This window comes from Puntigrus tetrazona, unplaced genomic scaffold (assembly GCF_018831695.1).
Source record: "Puntigrus tetrazona isolate hp1 unplaced genomic scaffold, ASM1883169v1 S000000396, whole genome shotgun sequence".
In the NCBI taxonomy this organism is placed as follows: Eukaryota; Metazoa; Chordata; class Actinopteri; order Cypriniformes; family Cyprinidae; genus Puntigrus; species Puntigrus tetrazona.
In genome coordinates this window covers 342,523-360,852 of record NW_025048049.1, presented here as the reverse complement: position 1 = coordinate 360,852, position 18,330 = coordinate 342,523, and the positions used below count along the sequence as shown (strand labels likewise).

At 36.1% G+C, this 18,330-nt stretch overlaps 1 protein-coding gene across 8 annotated transcripts in view; it reads right to left on the bottom strand.

Moving 5' to 3' along the window:
- The window catches only part of LOC122333798 (cAMP-specific 3',5'-cyclic phosphodiesterase 4D), a 153,403-nt gene that overhangs the window by 74,267 nt on the left and 60,806 nt on the right, over positions 1-18,330 (bottom strand). For 2 of the 8 annotated variants that reach the window (XR_006248678.1, XM_043231581.1), the window contains exon 1: positions 9,984-10,551. The exons of 4 other annotated variants lie outside the window; for them this stretch is intronic. Coding sequence is in view for 3 of the 4 variants with exons in the window: in XM_043231581.1 (XP_043087516.1) it covers positions 9,984-10,267 (284 nt within the window). In the remaining variant the exon portion in view is untranslated. Of the gene's footprint in view, positions 1-9,983; positions 10,553-18,330 lie in introns of those variants that run through there. 2 more of the 8 variants (XM_043231593.1, XM_043231583.1) reach the window with 2 other exon arrangements.

Below are 18,330 nucleotides of genomic sequence, written 5' to 3'. Positions count from 1 at the left end.
GGTTCTCAAGTCTTTGGTTTGAGTTTATTTAATTTATCACAGAGTGATTCATCTTGAAAGATCCATCATACTGATACAGTAACTAAAAGTATTTTTGAATGATTAATAAATAAAAAAAAAAAAAACAGTCAAGTAAAGTGATTCACAAACGTGACTTTATCTTTTAATTAATCAAATGAAAAAGACTCTTTTAGGATTGTTACTGAATTAATATCTGATCAACTGTCTGCCTATCACAACGTGTTGTTAACAATTAACATTCACAAAATAAAAATCTGTTAATTAATGAGGAAAAAAATCTGATTTAACTTGACAACTCATGAGTGTTTCTGAATGATACTTATGAGCTGACTCTTAATGAATCAAAAACTGGTCAGAGTGGTTAGTTAAGCAATGTATGAATCATAAATTGATTCATGTTGTTAATGACAAACATACACAAAAAAAAAACAAAAACGTAATTTAAAAAAAAAATAGCATTGTTTTAATTTATATATTTAAGACCAATTACGGTCTGCTTTTGCAGCTGCTCTGTTGCTAAAACAGAACTCCAGGAAACACTGGTGCTGGCTGAAAACCCGCTCAAGGCAATGAAAAAACAAACCACAAAACCTTTCTATTATGATTCGTTTCAAGGCGGACTCGGCACTGCCGCACACATACTTAGCAGACAGTAAATACTGGCTGTGGGGGAGTTTTCCCTCATGGCTCCGGTTCTGTGTTTTTGTGGAGAGTGATGACATCACTACGGGCTGATCGATTCCTAAATGCATTTACAGCCCCTCGTCCAGTCGGCCGTGGCTTGGCCATTAAAGTGCACCAAGCGTGCCACGCTATTAGGACCTCGGGCTAAAGAGCACAAGCACGAGGAGTTCGTGGAAAACGCCGTTGCCTGGGAAATAAATGCCAAGGATGTCATCCGCGGGGCCAAAAATAAATATATAAATGCAACCCACCGAATAATAGCGGCGGAGACGTATCTCAAGACGCACATTGGAGCTCAAGTAATAGCAAATAAAGGCTGCGTGTTGTGAGCTCGGCGCTGATGTGAGGAATGCTAATGAGGCGGACTATCAAGCGAGAAGACATGAATGATGGGATGCGTTCTGAAGGGGCAGGATCCATTCAGTCCACTGCTGCAATGGGAGCTGGGATACGGTGCTGGATGCAGCTGTCCACTTTCATATTGAAATGAAGCAGGCTGGAGTGTGAGCGCTCAAAGGAGACCATCACGCTCTCTCCCGGCCATGTGAAAGAGATAAGATTACGTGCTTTCTTTCTATCTCGCTCCCCGAGCACCTTTGCGGCAGCTTAACTCGGGCTAAATGAACTGAACCCTTGCCCATTAGAGAGCCGCCGCTTTTTAATATCGCCCTCACTCAAAGGAGACGAGCACAGACTGTTATCTGAAACATGAGCTCAGAACTCTTTCCGTATCAGGAAATGATCTGCTACTGTTTCAGAGAAGGGTGTTTATGATTATATATGTTTGATTGAGATTATCCGTCGCCGGTTAATCAATTTCTACTCAGCGGGCTCACCTTCATCAGTGTTTCTGTATAAATAAACAATAAGTTCTCTATAAACACACTGATAGTGTGTTAAAGTACAACATGACAACATGTGATAATCACACGCATACACTTTATTCAAACTGTGAGGTGTTATTTGACTTTTCCAGTCCAATATATTTTAAAATCGACAAATGGTATTATTATTAACATATATTATTATATTATTATTAACGGCAGCAAATCTGTAACAGCAATTTAGGAAAACAGGATGTTATAATCAGGATGTTATAATCCTCCTTAACTTAAAGGAATACTCCTGGTTATATGCAAGTAGCATTTGTTGTGTGGTGTCAGTTATAACAGAAAATGGCAATAAATCAATTAAATTATTATTTTATATATTTTTTAAATACACACTATCATTATAATTCAAAATAAGTTTTCTATTCAAATATAGTTTATGTAGTATGCAAATATGAATGTACTCCAGTCTTCAGTGTCACATACTTCAAAAAAACATGCTAACATGCTGATTTTTGCTTTAAAAAAAAAATCGTATTATTATCAGTTAATTAAATTTTTGTGCTTTTTGATAATATTTTAAGCTGATAATTCTATTTAGATATATGATAAAAAAATAAGACTCAGTTAAAATGATAAAAAAAATATCACAAACTGTTTCTTTGCATTTATCTTAGTTCAAAGATCAAGTGGATAGGGTACAGTCACTAATGAAGACCTTTTTTGATTGAGGAAAAAAATATTTTTTATTTTTACAGGGACTAGATTTACTTTCTTTTTAATCGTTCTGTGATAATAAACATGCCAACGATTTGGTTTAGAGCGTCATAGTTCAAAAAGAAATCAAGCAACTCATGCTAATATCAGCTAATACCACTGGTGTTGTGGTTATGATTCTCTCTTCTCTGCTAGATCAATCAGTGCGGACAGCTCTATTTCTTATCCCAATTTCCTATGAAACGCAACCAGAAACAGCAGGAGCAAGAAACCCGTGGAGAACATCCCAGATCACACTGTCAATCCCAATACACACAAACGGTACAGTGAATATTCAGCCGGCGCAACAGCCAGTGTCCATATCGCTGTATCTCTGGGAAAGCTGTCAACATGATTTATTGGCAATCAGAGAACAAATCAAACAGGGACACATGCTAAACTGAAATAGACCTCACTAAAACATTATACCTACCCAGGGACGTGTTTCACCACAAACTGACGGACCGTGAGTAGTGTTAAAACTAACTAGGTTTTTATTTTCTGATGGAAATGTCTGTGTAAGACTCTCTGCCATGATGCTTAGGCCACTGCACAGCGAGGCTGCTTACCCACCAACCACAGATCTCCATGACGCACTTGAAAGAAATTAATACTTTTATTCATCAAGAATGCGTTAAATTTAACAGAAGGGACAGAAAAGAGATTTAAAAAGTTACAGGATCATGTGACATTGAAATCTAGTGAATGTTCAGCTTAAAAAAACACAGAAATAAATGATAAAATATACTAAAGTAGAAAACAGATTTTTGAATTGTAATGATAACAATATTGTAATGTATATATAATTACATAATAATAATAATAATGATAATAATGATTTGCGCCATCATAGGAGTAAATTATATTTTAAAATATATTTTACAAAAAGTGTGAACTATTAATTATTATATTTGCCAGTATTACAGTTTTTTCTATTTTTGATCAATTAAATGCAGCCTTGAAGACAAAAACAACGAAAAAACAAACTAACTTGAAATCACACCTTTTAAAAGCGGTATAAATAAATATGACCCAATTTATCAAGCAACAAGCAACCCAGGCAAACTACATAATAGTGAGGGATATAGGTTTTGAAAAATTGTAATTGTGTGCATCTAGCCAAAACCGGTCTCACACTAGAAGAGCATCAACGCCGGGCACCTGCTGTGATCTGGGACTTGCATGATGTTGACTAGCTCTAATTAATTCTGTACAATGAGTCACACAGAATGACAAACAAAAGTCTGACTAATTCTTCCAGTCTCCAACAATGCCAGTTCAATTATGCAACTAGATTTGTGTCAACATTTGGCTTACTCCAATTAAACGCAAGCAATTCGTGTTACTAATTCCCTTCAAAGTGTTTTAAAAATGCAATTTCATGAGAAAGTCAGTCAAATGTGCCAGGAGCCAGATGTCTCGTGCAATGACTACACACCATGTGTGGCGTCTTCTCGAGCCAGGCCTGAGTAATCCTGGAGATGCCAACCAAATGTCTTTCATGTGGTCCTTGCTGGCAAAGTGCTTTAATTCGACTAAAAACACAAAGCGTAACACTGAGCACCACAGTGATGCCTGCTGGTGAGAAAACGTGAGCTTTGGAGAGCTGCTTTGTGTTGTGGTCAGCGCTTGAGGGTTTTATGAGCAATCATGGAAGGGATAATATCAGTCGGTGGTTGTAAAATAATAGGAGTGCAGCCCAGTCTGTTTGTGTACGGCATGTGTGGGTAATTTTCCCTGTTCGCAAAGTCACCTGTGAAAACAACCGACGGCAACTTCTGCTTTCTGATGTCAGCTAATATCCGACCCATTAAACTAATCAAATGTGACAGAAAAACCATGTTAAAAAAGACTTTTATTACAAATAAATGCTGTTCATTTGAACTTTCTATTCAAAGGATCCAGTTTCCACAAATAATATTATATTCTATAACAAAAAAATGCTTAAGTAGAAAGCAGATACTGTAAACCGTAATTCTAATATTTTATATAATGATAAAATATAACAATATATTTAAATAAAAAAGTTATTTTTAAATCTTCATTATAATAATATTACTATATTTAAAACACACACATATATATATATATATATATATATATATATATATATATATATATATATATATATATATATATATACATATATATATATATATATACATATATACATATATACATATATATATATATATATATATATATATATATATATATATATATATATATATATTATATATAGTGCTGTCAATCGATTATATAAAATTTAATCAAGTTAATCACACTGATGGACATATTAATATATATTAATATAAATTTAAAATACAAAGATTTCCCTGTATAATGTGTTGAAATAAAGAAATGCATGTCATACTATATTTATAAACAGATCTTCCAGTTTTATTATCTCAATAATTAACATTTCTATTATAATACTATTTCAGAATGAAAGTCTTTAAAATAAAAAATAAACCCATCTCTACATTCTTCATCCAAAATAAAGAAATGTATAATAAAACTACTTCAAAGAGACAGATCCTCAGTTATCATCTTAACAATCAGGTCAGGTTTTTAGAAGTTAAGTGTCTGTACAGAGACAAAATGAACAGTCTCTAGAGTGTGCATCTGTGCAACATTCCTCCTTCTAACCAATCACACAACATCCTCTTCTTTCAGCCGGTTGCTCAGACAGACTAACATCAAACAGGATGGGCACCTGAGTGTGCTGACCACCACTGTAGTGGACATGTGTCTATGCTGGCATAGGGCTCTCCCTTGTACCTTTCCAGACATTTATCTGTGGACAGAGCCTCATCATCAGACTCTGACTCTGATCCCATCATTAGGAGGAATATTTTCTGAACATTTGGTGGCTCTGGGTCTTCTACTTCTCCAGAGCTCTGTGGAGCAGGTTCTCCATCCTTCAGCATCACACTCAGCTTTTGCCACACCTCTCCTCTCTGATTTGGGCAAGCAGTGGATCTGGTCCTTGAACCTGGGGTCTAGAGGAGTTGCTATCTTTAACCACCACATATTTGAACATCTCCTTCCGCTTGTTGTAGACTGTGAATGAAGCCTTGAAGCGCACTATGTAGGCAGGGTCAACACCAGAAACCTCCATTTTACCAGAGGAGATGGCACAGCGCAGAAGTAGCACCACAGAGCAGGATACATACTTTTCAGCTCCTAGGAGCTCAGTGATGTACCTACAGTAAATACACAACTGACTAAATGACTACAGTTTACATTCAGACTTATAAATTACTAATTTTTATTCGTAAAATTGAAGAGGAAAAATCAAGTACCTGCAAGGTTCCAGCAATGTTTCCAGCTTTGCCAATCTGTCGTAATCAGGCTGAGGTTAGCATCGCAACTTATGCTTCTGCTGTGCCAGCGCTGTACTTACTGGATCCGACTATTTTACGGCACTTCGCTAAAATGCTGTCAAATCCGCTGTTGAACTGAAGCCATGGCGATATAACCTTTGTATAATGAAGCCACACAACGAATATGTTGAATGGTAAACGGATGCAGGTAAACACATGTGTGACGCTGTGACGTTACCCTGATCACACAATAATAGATAACAATCATTCCTGCGCTGAGATGATGGCAAGAAGTTCGGATTTAAACTTAACAAACGATTAATTTGCGTTAAAAAATAGTAACGCGTTAATAATTTTTTAATTAATCGCTTGCGTGCTAACGCTGTTAACGTTGACAGCCCTAATATATATATACATATATATATATACACACATATATACATATATATATATATATATACACATATATATACATATATATATATATACACACATATATACATATATATATATATACACATATATATAATATATATATATATATATATATATATATATATATACATATATATATATATATATATATATATATATACATATATATATATATATATATATATATATATATATATATATATACACATATATATATATTCAGAACTAATAATACTATCATATATTCCAAATTTTAAATAAGTCTTAAATAAGTACTATTGTTTTTTAGTGCATTTTCAATTTGAAATTCATGAAGAGACTCATCATACTGACCCCAAACTTGTGAATGACTAAGGCTTCAAACTAAGGCTTCTGACATGAAATGTCAAGTAAATTTAAACTTCAGGTCAGGTATGTAGCAGAGGGAAGCTGAACCAGGAACAATAATGTTCTAGGAGATAAAGAGGTAATAAAATACAGCAGCGCAAATACAACCTCCAAATTAGAGCAAAGGGGAAAGCGGCGCTTCTCTCGGGAGACACACTACTTTAAAGGAGAGTTAAACATCAAACACCGTCTTACGCAGAATCAGAAGATGCATGACAGTTTCAGAGGGCTGCAACAGTATGACTGATTCTGTGATCTGGAGTCAACCGCATCACATGCAAACAGATGTAGAACAGAGTTGTTTTTCACTCTATATGAGTGGGACGTTCAAAGCTCATTTTAAAAGGAATAGTTCACACAAAAATGAACATTTGCTGACAATGTACTCACCCTCAGGCCACCCAAGATAAAAATGAGTTTGTTTGTTCGTGGAGAAAGAACTGCAGAAATTTAGTAAATTTATCGTAGCTCGCTCACCAAAGGATCCTCTGCAGTGGATCTGGACCATGGACTCATGTTTGATGGATTGGAGTGGTGTGCATTACTTGTGGATTATTGTGACATTTTTAATCAGCTGTTTAGACTCTGATGGCACCCATACACTGCACAGGAACTCTTGGTGAACAACTGGTGTAATCTTAGACTTCTTAACCTTTTCCAGATTTTAAAAAAAACTGAATCAGAAGAGCTGAGGCTAAAAAAATACACGGAGGAGAGGCAAAGAAAATACCACAACAATCTCCTGTTGCACTGCACTGCTGTCGGTTTGCATTATTTGCATTTAACGCCACCTTATTGACCTGAGCGGGTGAGATACGGAAAGCCTCTCCAGGTAGCACATCTGTGAATGAAACAAAGCAGTCTCTTATGCAATTAAGGCTGAGGACACAGAAATTATGCCAAACGGCTCGCACAAGACATCAACTGAGAATTAACACGTTTGAAACAAAAGCGAGCTGAATGCATATGAATTAGGAAGGCTTGAACTGAAGCTGCCGTTGGTCTCGTAGGCAATGAAGGCACATTTTTCACAAATGGATGGTGATTAATACAGGAACAGCAGGTCCCACGACAGCACAACAACAGAATCAACGCTCACAGTACAGTACAATCTCTTCCTGCTCTCTGAGATGCAGGTACATTGGTTCTGATTTAACAAGGCGTGCAGTTGAATCAACTACACAACTCAGATGACCAGATTAAGGTTAAACGTTTGATTCAACAAGGTGAAAGAGAAATAAAAGTTAATGCAACAAAAGACTAACAGGATCAAAAAAACCCCAAAGGATAAAATTTGTTCACGTGAAGGATGATAACTATAAGGATAACAATAAAGATAGTGTACACCACAACTATAACAATAAAGACGCAGAGAAATTATATAATTGGAATTACTTTCTGAATAATTTTTTTGAGCTGATAAAAAAAAATTTTTGACACCCAATTAGAATCAATCCTGCTATAAATTTATAGCAGGATTGATTCTAATTGAAGGGTGCTTTTGAATAAACAAGACAATATTGTCCGTTGATATGGATGGTGTGTATATATATATATATATATATATATATATATATATATATATATATATATATATATATGTGTGTGTGTGTGTGTGTATACATATGTATATGTATGTTTGTATATGTACTGTATATGTGTGTGTATATATATATGTATGTATGTATGTACAACTACCACTACCTCACAATATGATACACAACACAACACATTCACTGATGCAGTAATTCAATGCATGTGAAATAATGACAACAATATATCTGACCGTTCGCAAAGGCCGGCCTTCCTTAGCTACTGTCGCCATGACCGACAAACAATACACACGTTCTCACGCAGTGTAAAATATATCTCAGAGAAAAGAGAAAACTGACAACACACCGACAGAGAAGAGAGATCTTCTGATATTAAACAAGGTCTCATGACTCTCAGCTTTTAAATTGTGTAATTTTTAAATACATTTAAACTATAAATATCAGTTTGTGGCTCTTTAATGTGTTGTGACAGATGTATTGTAATACACTGTATTGCCTCAGTTCAAACATTTGAACCAATCGTCTTTTCACATTTACATAAGCACAAAATGAAAATGAATTAACTTTAAAGCATTTTATTTCAGTCGCGGAAGTTAATCTTCTCTTCTGAGTTGTGGTTAAGGTTAGAAGGGATACAGCGGCGGCTACTGGGCATATGCTTATTTACATATTTTCAAAGGCAACAAATATATAACGTGAAACCTATTAAAATGTTTTTAAAAGTGGTTTCATTACTCCAAAGTATCACAGTGCCTGTCTTTTTGCAGTAAAGGACCTGTTATAGTTTAATGAGTAGGAAGATGACGTGAAGCAAAGCGAGGTTAAATGTATTAAAAACAGATGAGCGCACAGCTGCCTAAACTGCTCCCGATTGGGGTAAAGTTCACAGGATTTTGTCCACAAAATGATAAAAGCACACATTTTAACATTATTTTATTATTTAACACAAAGTACTTAACTTCAGCGAAGAAATCCATGCATACAGTGGCTGACATGAAAGGTTTTCTTGTATGCAAAACAAGTACTTCAAAGGAATTCCTTAGCTTATTACCGTTACTGTGGCAACCAGGAACACCACAACTTGACCCTCCGCACATTTTTATATTTACTTGTATTGAAAAAGTTTTCATTTAGTTTCGTTTTACCCTGTTTTAACATGGATTTCTATGGAGACCAGCTGTAGTTGGGCAAGATGGCGGGCAGATCGCCGTCAATCAAACTCTTGCGAACAGTTAATTGGATCATGACTTAATCGAGAAATGTGAGAGAGATTCAGAGAGAGTGAGAGAATGCTCAGTATCGGTTTCTTTTCGCATTAAAAACACATTAAAACAAATAACAAGAACCTAAAGTATGATTGCAGTTGTATATCTATTAAATGTTAATATAAAATTATATATTTATTAAATTATAAAAATTAATATATATATATATATATATATATATACATACACACATATATACACACACACATATATATATATATACACACATACATATATATATATATATATATATACATACATATATATATATATATATATATATATACATACACACACACAATTAAAATGAACTCTAGCCAACTCTAGGTAGTTGTTTGTTAACCCACTAGTTAGGACAATGTTCAAATTAATTAAATTAATTCTATATTTAATAATGTCAATCAACACTGTGTGTAGCAACAACCTGTGAGAGAGATGTGTAACAATGTGTAACCACGACAATGAGACGAGCAGAAGCTGCCATCAACGCATCACTGATTCAGAAAAACATAAGGGATGCTGGGTTTCCAAACACAGATGTGGGAGTGTGAATCACAAGTGTGTGTGTGTGTTGTGTGTATATATATATATATATATATATATATATATATATATATATATATATATAAATAAAATAAATATAGACATACATACATACACACACATTTTCTCCGTATATAATCTTCTTATAATCTCATAATGAAAGCACAGCATCCAGCCCCTTACCAGGTGTGTGCTACAGTGAAGCGCCGCTGCTTGTGGATGTTGTTATTAAGCAGCATGCGACGAAGCAGCCTGGGAGAGTTGCGCGGAGACAGGGTGGTGGGAGACATCCTGGGGGACAGCGAGGATGGGGATCTCCGGCCCCTGGGGTGCCGGGGACGCTCCTGCTGCAGCAGGTTCTCTCTTAGGATGCGCACCAAGTCCTCGTTCAAACCCACATGGTCCCCGTGATGGAGCTGCTTCGGCGGGACCGCCAGCGTGTCCTGGCTGCCTCCAGGCTGAGCCATTTCCTGGGAGAGTGGAGCGTCACTTTCTTGCAGTTTGTATCCGTTAAAAAGAAAGTTGCAAAACTCGGAAGTTGACAACAGGACACGGGTTTCTAAGTCATTCCTAAGTCAAGGCGTTGCTTTCTGTGTCAAAATCCAGCCAGCGCTCCGGCGCGGTGAGAGAGACTGCGCGTTCTCCGTACGTTTGCAGGGGGTAAGAGCGCATGAGCGAGGGAGGAAGAGAGGGAGGGAGCGCGCTGTGTGCACATGGAAAGGAGGAGGTTCACCCATTTGTGTACCAACACACAGCACTGAGAACACATTATGCTGGTTATTGAATAAACCGGCCTCTCCCAGCAGCAGGCGAGGGCTGGCCATTGTAAATACATCAGAGAAGGTCTACCACAGACAGGGCAGCAGGGGCAATTTCATCTGCACTTCCTATTTATCCATCCCTCCTGTTGTCTGTGGGCTAGGAAATAAATAGAATAATGTGCACCTCGAAGTGAAGGCCATCACAGATAATATGGCGTCATGATGCATACAAATGAAAAAGGAAAAACCGACAATAAGATCCAATGACTGGCATCATCAACTCAAATTAGGAATGTCAACGATTAATCAACAATCGATTAATTGTGGATAAGAGATGCACTGATTTAAAGCCATCAACTCCTAGTTTAAATTTATAAGATGTTTGTATTAAAGCTCTGGAATTGTATACAATAAGTGATGTTGTAAAAAACAGATAATATAAATACATACTCAAAATAAGAATTCAACAGGCAATTAATGGAAAGCAAGAACTATTTTACATGTTTATTGTAATTAGTTTTTTCATGAAAAAGTCTAATTATTATTTTCTTAAAACAATTTACATTAAAAAAAATGCCTGGAGCTTTTTGTATTGCCTAGTAAATTTCTCTGTAGTTAGTTTAGTGCTGTCATAATTAGCATATTAACGCAGGCGATTATTTGTTTCAGTTTTATTATTTTAATTATTTAACGCCATTAACGCAGGGGTGGAGATTAGAGTTGGCCACCTCACTCATAACTGCTATTTCTGTCTGTTTTTTCAAGACAAGAAGTGCATTTATTCAGTTGCAGCATGTCTTCACAGTCACATCAAACGGAGACGTTTCAGACGTTTGCTCGAGCTTCACTTCAGCGGCAGGCGCAAGTCAAATGAACGCGGAAACCACTGTGTGTCTCCTGTATCATTTCATATCAAATTACCAAAGAAACCATGTGCATGAAATGCCGTTACGGCGCGATAAAAAAACGCTGCATTAAAATTCAATGTTATGTATGTATGTTATGTTACATTAAGAATGCCTCTGAAATGGTTTTCAAAACTGTCCTGGAGTAATTTAGCACCGTCCCCCTCATCTAACATTTTAGTTTCACTGATATACTATCATATTTAAATTCTGAATTCTATTTTTATTTTCATATTTTCAGTTTTTATGTTAATTTTAGGTAATGATTTATTATTTTGTCCTTTTAGTTAATTTTATTTAATTTGTATTCATTTCTATTTAATAGTCTTCATTTATTTGGTTTCAGTTTTTTTTTGTACTTCATTACGAAGTCAAATAATAGTTATCATTTATTTACATCAATTATTAATTTTTTGCACGGTTCTAGTTTCCGTTTTGGTTTAATTTAACTCTACTAACCTTGTTGTCTACTATAACTAATTACAACATATTGTTAGAAAAACTATACAACAATATATGAAAAAAATGTATAATATACAATACATATCTCCAACTAAGCAATGATCAGACTGAAGTCTTGAGACAGGTGTTTGTGAATGAATCAGGCCAGCTGAGTCTGTGTTAAGCTAGTGAAGATCACATTAGAGGTCAAATACGATTAATCAAGTGAAAGAGGCGCAGCACGAGCTCTAGGTCTGTATGAATGAGATTATCTTATTACATGTGGCATGTCTGATATCAATGTGTCTCTGTAGCCGAGCATGACAGAGGTCAACATCAAGTGGATCAAATTGCCTTAGTTCATGCCAGCAGACACAGCTGTGTGTAGACAACACTAGATAGGCTTAAATAGTCTGGAAAGTCATGAACTCTGTTCTTAAAGGGATAGCACAAACAAAAACAAAATACTCCAGAAATGAATGAAAAGCACCAGAAGAGAAGAATATGAGACTCATTCACTATGTTGAAAGCTATAGTTTTATGTGATGAACAGACTGCACAGCATCTTCTTGACTTCAGAGGCTCTTTATCATTTGGCTTCTGCATAGACCTGTGCAGTAAACAAGCAGTGCAGTGCATATCCACACTATTACAACACAGAGAGACACTTCTGAAACGTACAGGATGTTTTTATAGTACATTGTAAACTTCTATCATGTAAACTGCTTATGTCAAGAGACCAAGGGGATTTTGGTCTTAGTTCGTGATCCCTTTAATTTCAAAGCAAATGACCAAAAAAGACAATATGCCTACAAAACATGTCAGCCATAAAATATTATATATTATAGGCCTATTAATTAAAACAATGATGAATAAGATACTCAAAATAGTAATTAAAAAAAGAGTGAAGGAGAATGAGCTGCAAACTCCCACTGATTTGACAGATTGTAGGAGAGAAAACATTTACAAAATGCAACTGTGCACATTCTGGAGCGTTTTATTGAAACCGGACGAATGTCTTTCACAAACGCTGCCCTGCTACTTCTGCATAATCAGCACAAAGATCAAAGTAACCCCAACACACTGAATTTACTAAGGGAAAACAAACAAGGGAGTTTATTATAAACTGATTTGCATTGCCAGAAAACTGTGCTGAATCTAGAACAAATTTGGAATTGCCTAGAAATGACATGCTAATGATTGAGTTAATGAGCTCATTTCAGATGCAGCATAGAGATGAATCACGATCCCAGGCAGGCTGCGGTTAAGAAAGTCCAAAAAACCTTACTTCACATGGACACATGTCCGTTGTTTTGGTCAAAACAGCAAACTATACATAGTTTGAAGCTGCAATATAATAAGCGAGTACACCATAAATCCATTTTCCAAGCCATGTTTCAGATTTGTCCTGAATCACTTTAACCTTTAATACGTGTTTATATTTAGACTATTTACACTGGACCGGATAGGTACAGAGGTACAAGTAGCTCAGCCTAATGTTCTTCTGTAACGCAAGCAGTTCTGTAAATGTTAGAGCTCTAAAGGTTACAGACTTCAGCTTTAAATAATATACTATATATTTAGTCTCATCGTTATATCATGTGAAAAGCACATCACGATGAATGAATCTCGCTCAGCAAAATTAATAAATACATGTTCGGGTCATTTCAGTAATTTTAGCAAAACAAAATGAAAACGTTATGCGTCACTTCCTTAACATATCTACTATGTATGCAAGCGCTGATCACACAACAAACAGTACAAAAAATAATGTTATGAGAAACAGAAAAGCTTAATTCATTGTTTACCTGGGTCTTAGTCTATGATTGGCCTTCGGGTCTGAGTTGTTTGTTCATCTCGTGACCGGCCAGTATTGATTAGTTCATCGAGTCACATTAAAGATTAATTCACTATTAACAAATCATTCAAGAACGACCCATCACTATTTACTGCCACCTGCTGGTAGTCTTAGTTTCTTCTTTAGAGGATCATTTCATTTAATAATAAATAAAATATTTAAGCAAATCAACATTAAAAGGGCAATTCACCAAAAATCATTAAGGGTGATTTCACATTTGGTTTGATTGCCCGGTCCCTCCCCTCCCTCGGCCCCCACTGGATTGCGTTCATATTATTTTATTTGGGTCCAAACCGCCTTTTTTTTTACGTCATCAAGCTAGCAGCTGTTTGCTTAATCAAACCCAGGTGCACACAAGAAGTGCAAGTGTGAAAGCACCCTTACTTACCATCATGCTGGTTCAAACCTGAATGACTTACTATCTGTTGGTAAGCTATACTAAATGTATGTTAGGCCACTGTAGCTTAAACGGTTAACACAATAGCTTTAAAGTATCTTTTGGGGGTGTTTTCGCATCCATATTTACTTTTCATTTTATTAGATTAATTAATGGCAGCAACCAGTAATTAGATTCAACTGACTGACATATATATACATATATAAGCTTTTAAGTTTGATTCGAAATATCCTTTTCAGTGTGACAGTGTTTTCTTTTTTTTCCTCATTAACAACAGACACTCATTTGTGTGTGTCAATCACACAGCTAATTATGCTGGTGATGAAGGCAGGCACAATATCGAGTGGCACATCGCAGCCTCTGTGACGGCGTCTAGAGTTCATTAAGTTCAGCGTGGCTGCGTGCCATCATGTACGTAAGCAGAGGATAAATTTCCAAAACGCCAGCTTGCATCACCCAGTTGTGGCAGTGCTGACGCCTACATCATTACTATAGCAACCGATGCATCCCAGAAGACAACTCTATCGCCTGATCGTATCACATGTGACTGACAGTTGCTGTGCATTCAGGATTTGAAACCAATGGCCAGAAAGGGAAAAATTCAACGCTTCAAATAAAGAAGAAAGCCTTCAGGGTGAGGTCTTTGCTGCCATCTTGTGTTAACAACTGACACTGACCCCACAGACAAATCCTAAACTGATATTTAAACTGTTGTTCTGCATTGAAATAATGCTGTATGTAAATATTATATTGCATTGCATCGAAATATTCTTAAAAACAGCATTCAGATTTAAATTAAACACATGTATATGGTGTTTGCTGTAACAAAGATATGTGACTGCAGTTTCCTTCATGACCAACAGAGAACAGACTAGCATCATAAAACAAGATTTGTCCTCCAGTGCGATTGCTTTATGAAAAGGTTACACATACCTGATGCAATTCTGGCCCAGACAGCACAACCCATGCATGTGACAGCATGAAAAATATCTAGTTCATTTTTACAGCACAAGTTGCAATGCAAAAGTAGACATTTTTTACGACAGAATTTTAACTTCTTAGATATTAACCCAGTGCCTCTTAAGAACGTACTATTCAGATAAAATGTATTTATATTAGTTTTTACTACATGCTTATGCATGCAGAACAAACAGTGTTTCTATGTAGTTGCTAGGGTGTTTTATCAAAAAGTCAACAAGCCTCTTGCTGAAGTCCTCATTTGTAAGTCACTTTGGTTAAAAGCATCTGCTAAATGAATAAATGCGAATGCAAATGTAAGTCTCTATGATAATCTGGTCGGAGTCTGTGGATCGTTTTATCCACTGCCGGTTCCCATAATGCATAAAAGTAGGGGTTTGTTCAAATCACTAACCTGAAGTATGAGCAACAGTGATATGCAAAAATTCAGACTGTGTTCACAGACGAGGGGTGACGACTGCTCTGTGCTCTTGCATTAAAATCCATTGTACTTCTTGAATATGGAAAAATACATTTTAATGAATGTATGCAAAAGTAAATCAATAAAGCCGCCATTAGTGAACGTGAATGCAGTCTGTTTCTGTAAAGTGCTATTGATGTACATGACTCACGTCCCAGATTCTTGAAATTGCTGCGCCCGTGGAAGCACTGGCTCTTTTATTTGAGAGCGGACTGATTGAATCTCACAAGGCATAAAAGCGTCACCAGATTATTCATAATTACTAGGGACAAATCTGGAAGAATCTTTTGTAGTCGCCTTCAACACACGACGGCGCATGCACTGCGAGTGCGTTTGGGTACGGATACGTCAACGCATTTGCATTTAAAACAAATCACACTGACTGAAAAGGAGGGGCCGAGGCGGTACTTTAAATGCCTTTTTAAGCAACGCTATAAATTAAAGTCAAATATCAGCACTGGATGTAGTTTAACAAATATGTAAATAAATAAATGGGTATAAATGATTGATTTGAATTGAAATGATATATTTATTCCCAAACTGATCTACAATTCTCTCTTGTCTTTAACCAGTTAGTCATCAATCAAAAGTTTCACACTATTCAAAAGTTTGAGGTCAGTATGTTTTGGGGGGTTTTATTTTTAAGAAAGAAGTTGTTTAGTCTATCACAATTTAATATAGCTATTTTCTATTACAATAACATTCTAATAGACATTCTAATTTTCTATTAGAATAACATCCTAACATTCTATATTTTTGAATGGAAGAGTATATTCACAATAAAAGCAGTAATAATTTCCTCCATGCCCATTTTTCATTATTCGATAACCATTTTGACTTAGAAGATAGCAACAAAAATGTATTCTAACCTGCATTTGCCTGACAGAATAAAGGGAAAACATGAAGTTGTGTTAGAAACATTAAAGCAGCACATTAAATATTTAACTCCAGAATTACAGTTACTGAGCCATGTAATAAGCCTGTTTCTTTTGTTATACTAACTAGTATGTCAAGTTGATAAAATTGTAGCAATTTATTAAATGTAATTATTTTTAGGTGGTATCCATTTTTTTATTATTGGTTAACAGCTCACCAAACGTACACTTAAATCACCCTCAAACTTCAAGTAACTCTACTGGCGGTGGGAATAATAGCACTTAACGTCACGTTATCGACCGCGGACTTTACATGAAAAAGAAGTGATTTTGGCTTTATAACAATACAATCCTTGTCAAAACCACTGTTCTTAATTATACTCTATATTAAAGGCTCACCATATGGTGAAACCAGCCAATGAACATTCTGATCGCAACCAGTCGTGAGAAACAGCAGCGGCCTTATTAACACCTGTGTCCTATCCAGAGTGAGAACGTCTACCTTTCCTGAGCACAGATCTGTCTGACGGGAACAGCCATACATCGGCAGGTCTTACCTTCAGCCTCATTAAGAGCCTGCATGTGCTCGGTGAAGGAAATGCGCATTTCTCCGCTTCCATTTTGAGGAGCGTTTGCACTATTGCGATTTCAGCAATGTCAGCTATGATGGGAACACGGGGCTCATTAAACACTGCACAAGCTACGGTCAACACTTTAACTACTTCACATCGTTCCTGACCTTTGACAGTGTGTGGGTCATGGCCATGCCATTAATTCTGTGACAAATTTAGATGTTTTTTGCATAAATGCATAAATGAGCTTCAAAAACTACAGACGAGAACTTGAGGCAGTGCAATTTATTTATGCAACCACAGCAGAAATGCACATTAGGCTGAATTAGAATAATAGTTCACCCCAAAATTTTAATTAGCTGAAAATTCCTCTCTCATATCAAAATCCTCCACATACTTGTTTAGAACTGTTTTTGACTGTTTTCGCAGCGCTTGATCTGGGCATATTTCTCTCCTGATTCAGACAATTTTTCTTTTTTTGCTGCAGAAAAAATTATTATAGATAGTGGCCTTGTATTTTTAGCCAGAAGCAATGATTTGAAGTCAAAAACTCGTACTCAAGGATTTGCTGATGACAAACACACTATTTTTATCTTCATAAAATGTTAATTGATGGCCTGGATTGGTGTGGATTATTGTGTATATGTTCGCATATAAGTGTTTATGTGCTATTTGGAGGATCCCTTGGTGAGCAAACTCATCTACATCTTCGATAGTGTGAGGAACATTTCACATTTAGGTGAACTGTTCTATTAACTAAAAGTACAAGAGAATGAGCACTAGATGAAATCCAACATCTATAATGATCAGCTTGAGTAAGTTCAGAATGGCATACTATTTTCAGAAAACATAGCATGCAGTGTGCATACTGTGTACACAATAAAAAACAAATACAAAAAACTTCAAAACCACAAAAATAGTGCACAGCAATCATACGTTATAATAGCATTCCATTCTGAACATGCACACATCAACAGGACCAGAAACGTAGGGCTCATATCAACCTCATGGATATTGAATGAAATGTAAATGAGACATACCGCTGGTAAGCGTGTTGTGAAGGCATGAACATTGCTTCTATATGCTTGACGCTTTCATGTAAAAGCATAAAACATGAGTTAAAGCTCTAGAAATGAATCCCCTGCTCTTGCCTCTCTCTGAGAGGCAAAAAAAGTCATTATTGCGCATCAGCATAATACCATTCAATTACTATCAGGGGCACCTCTATTTGCCTTGATCAAGAGTGGCAGTGAAATTCAAATGCGAGGCCTGAGGACAATAGC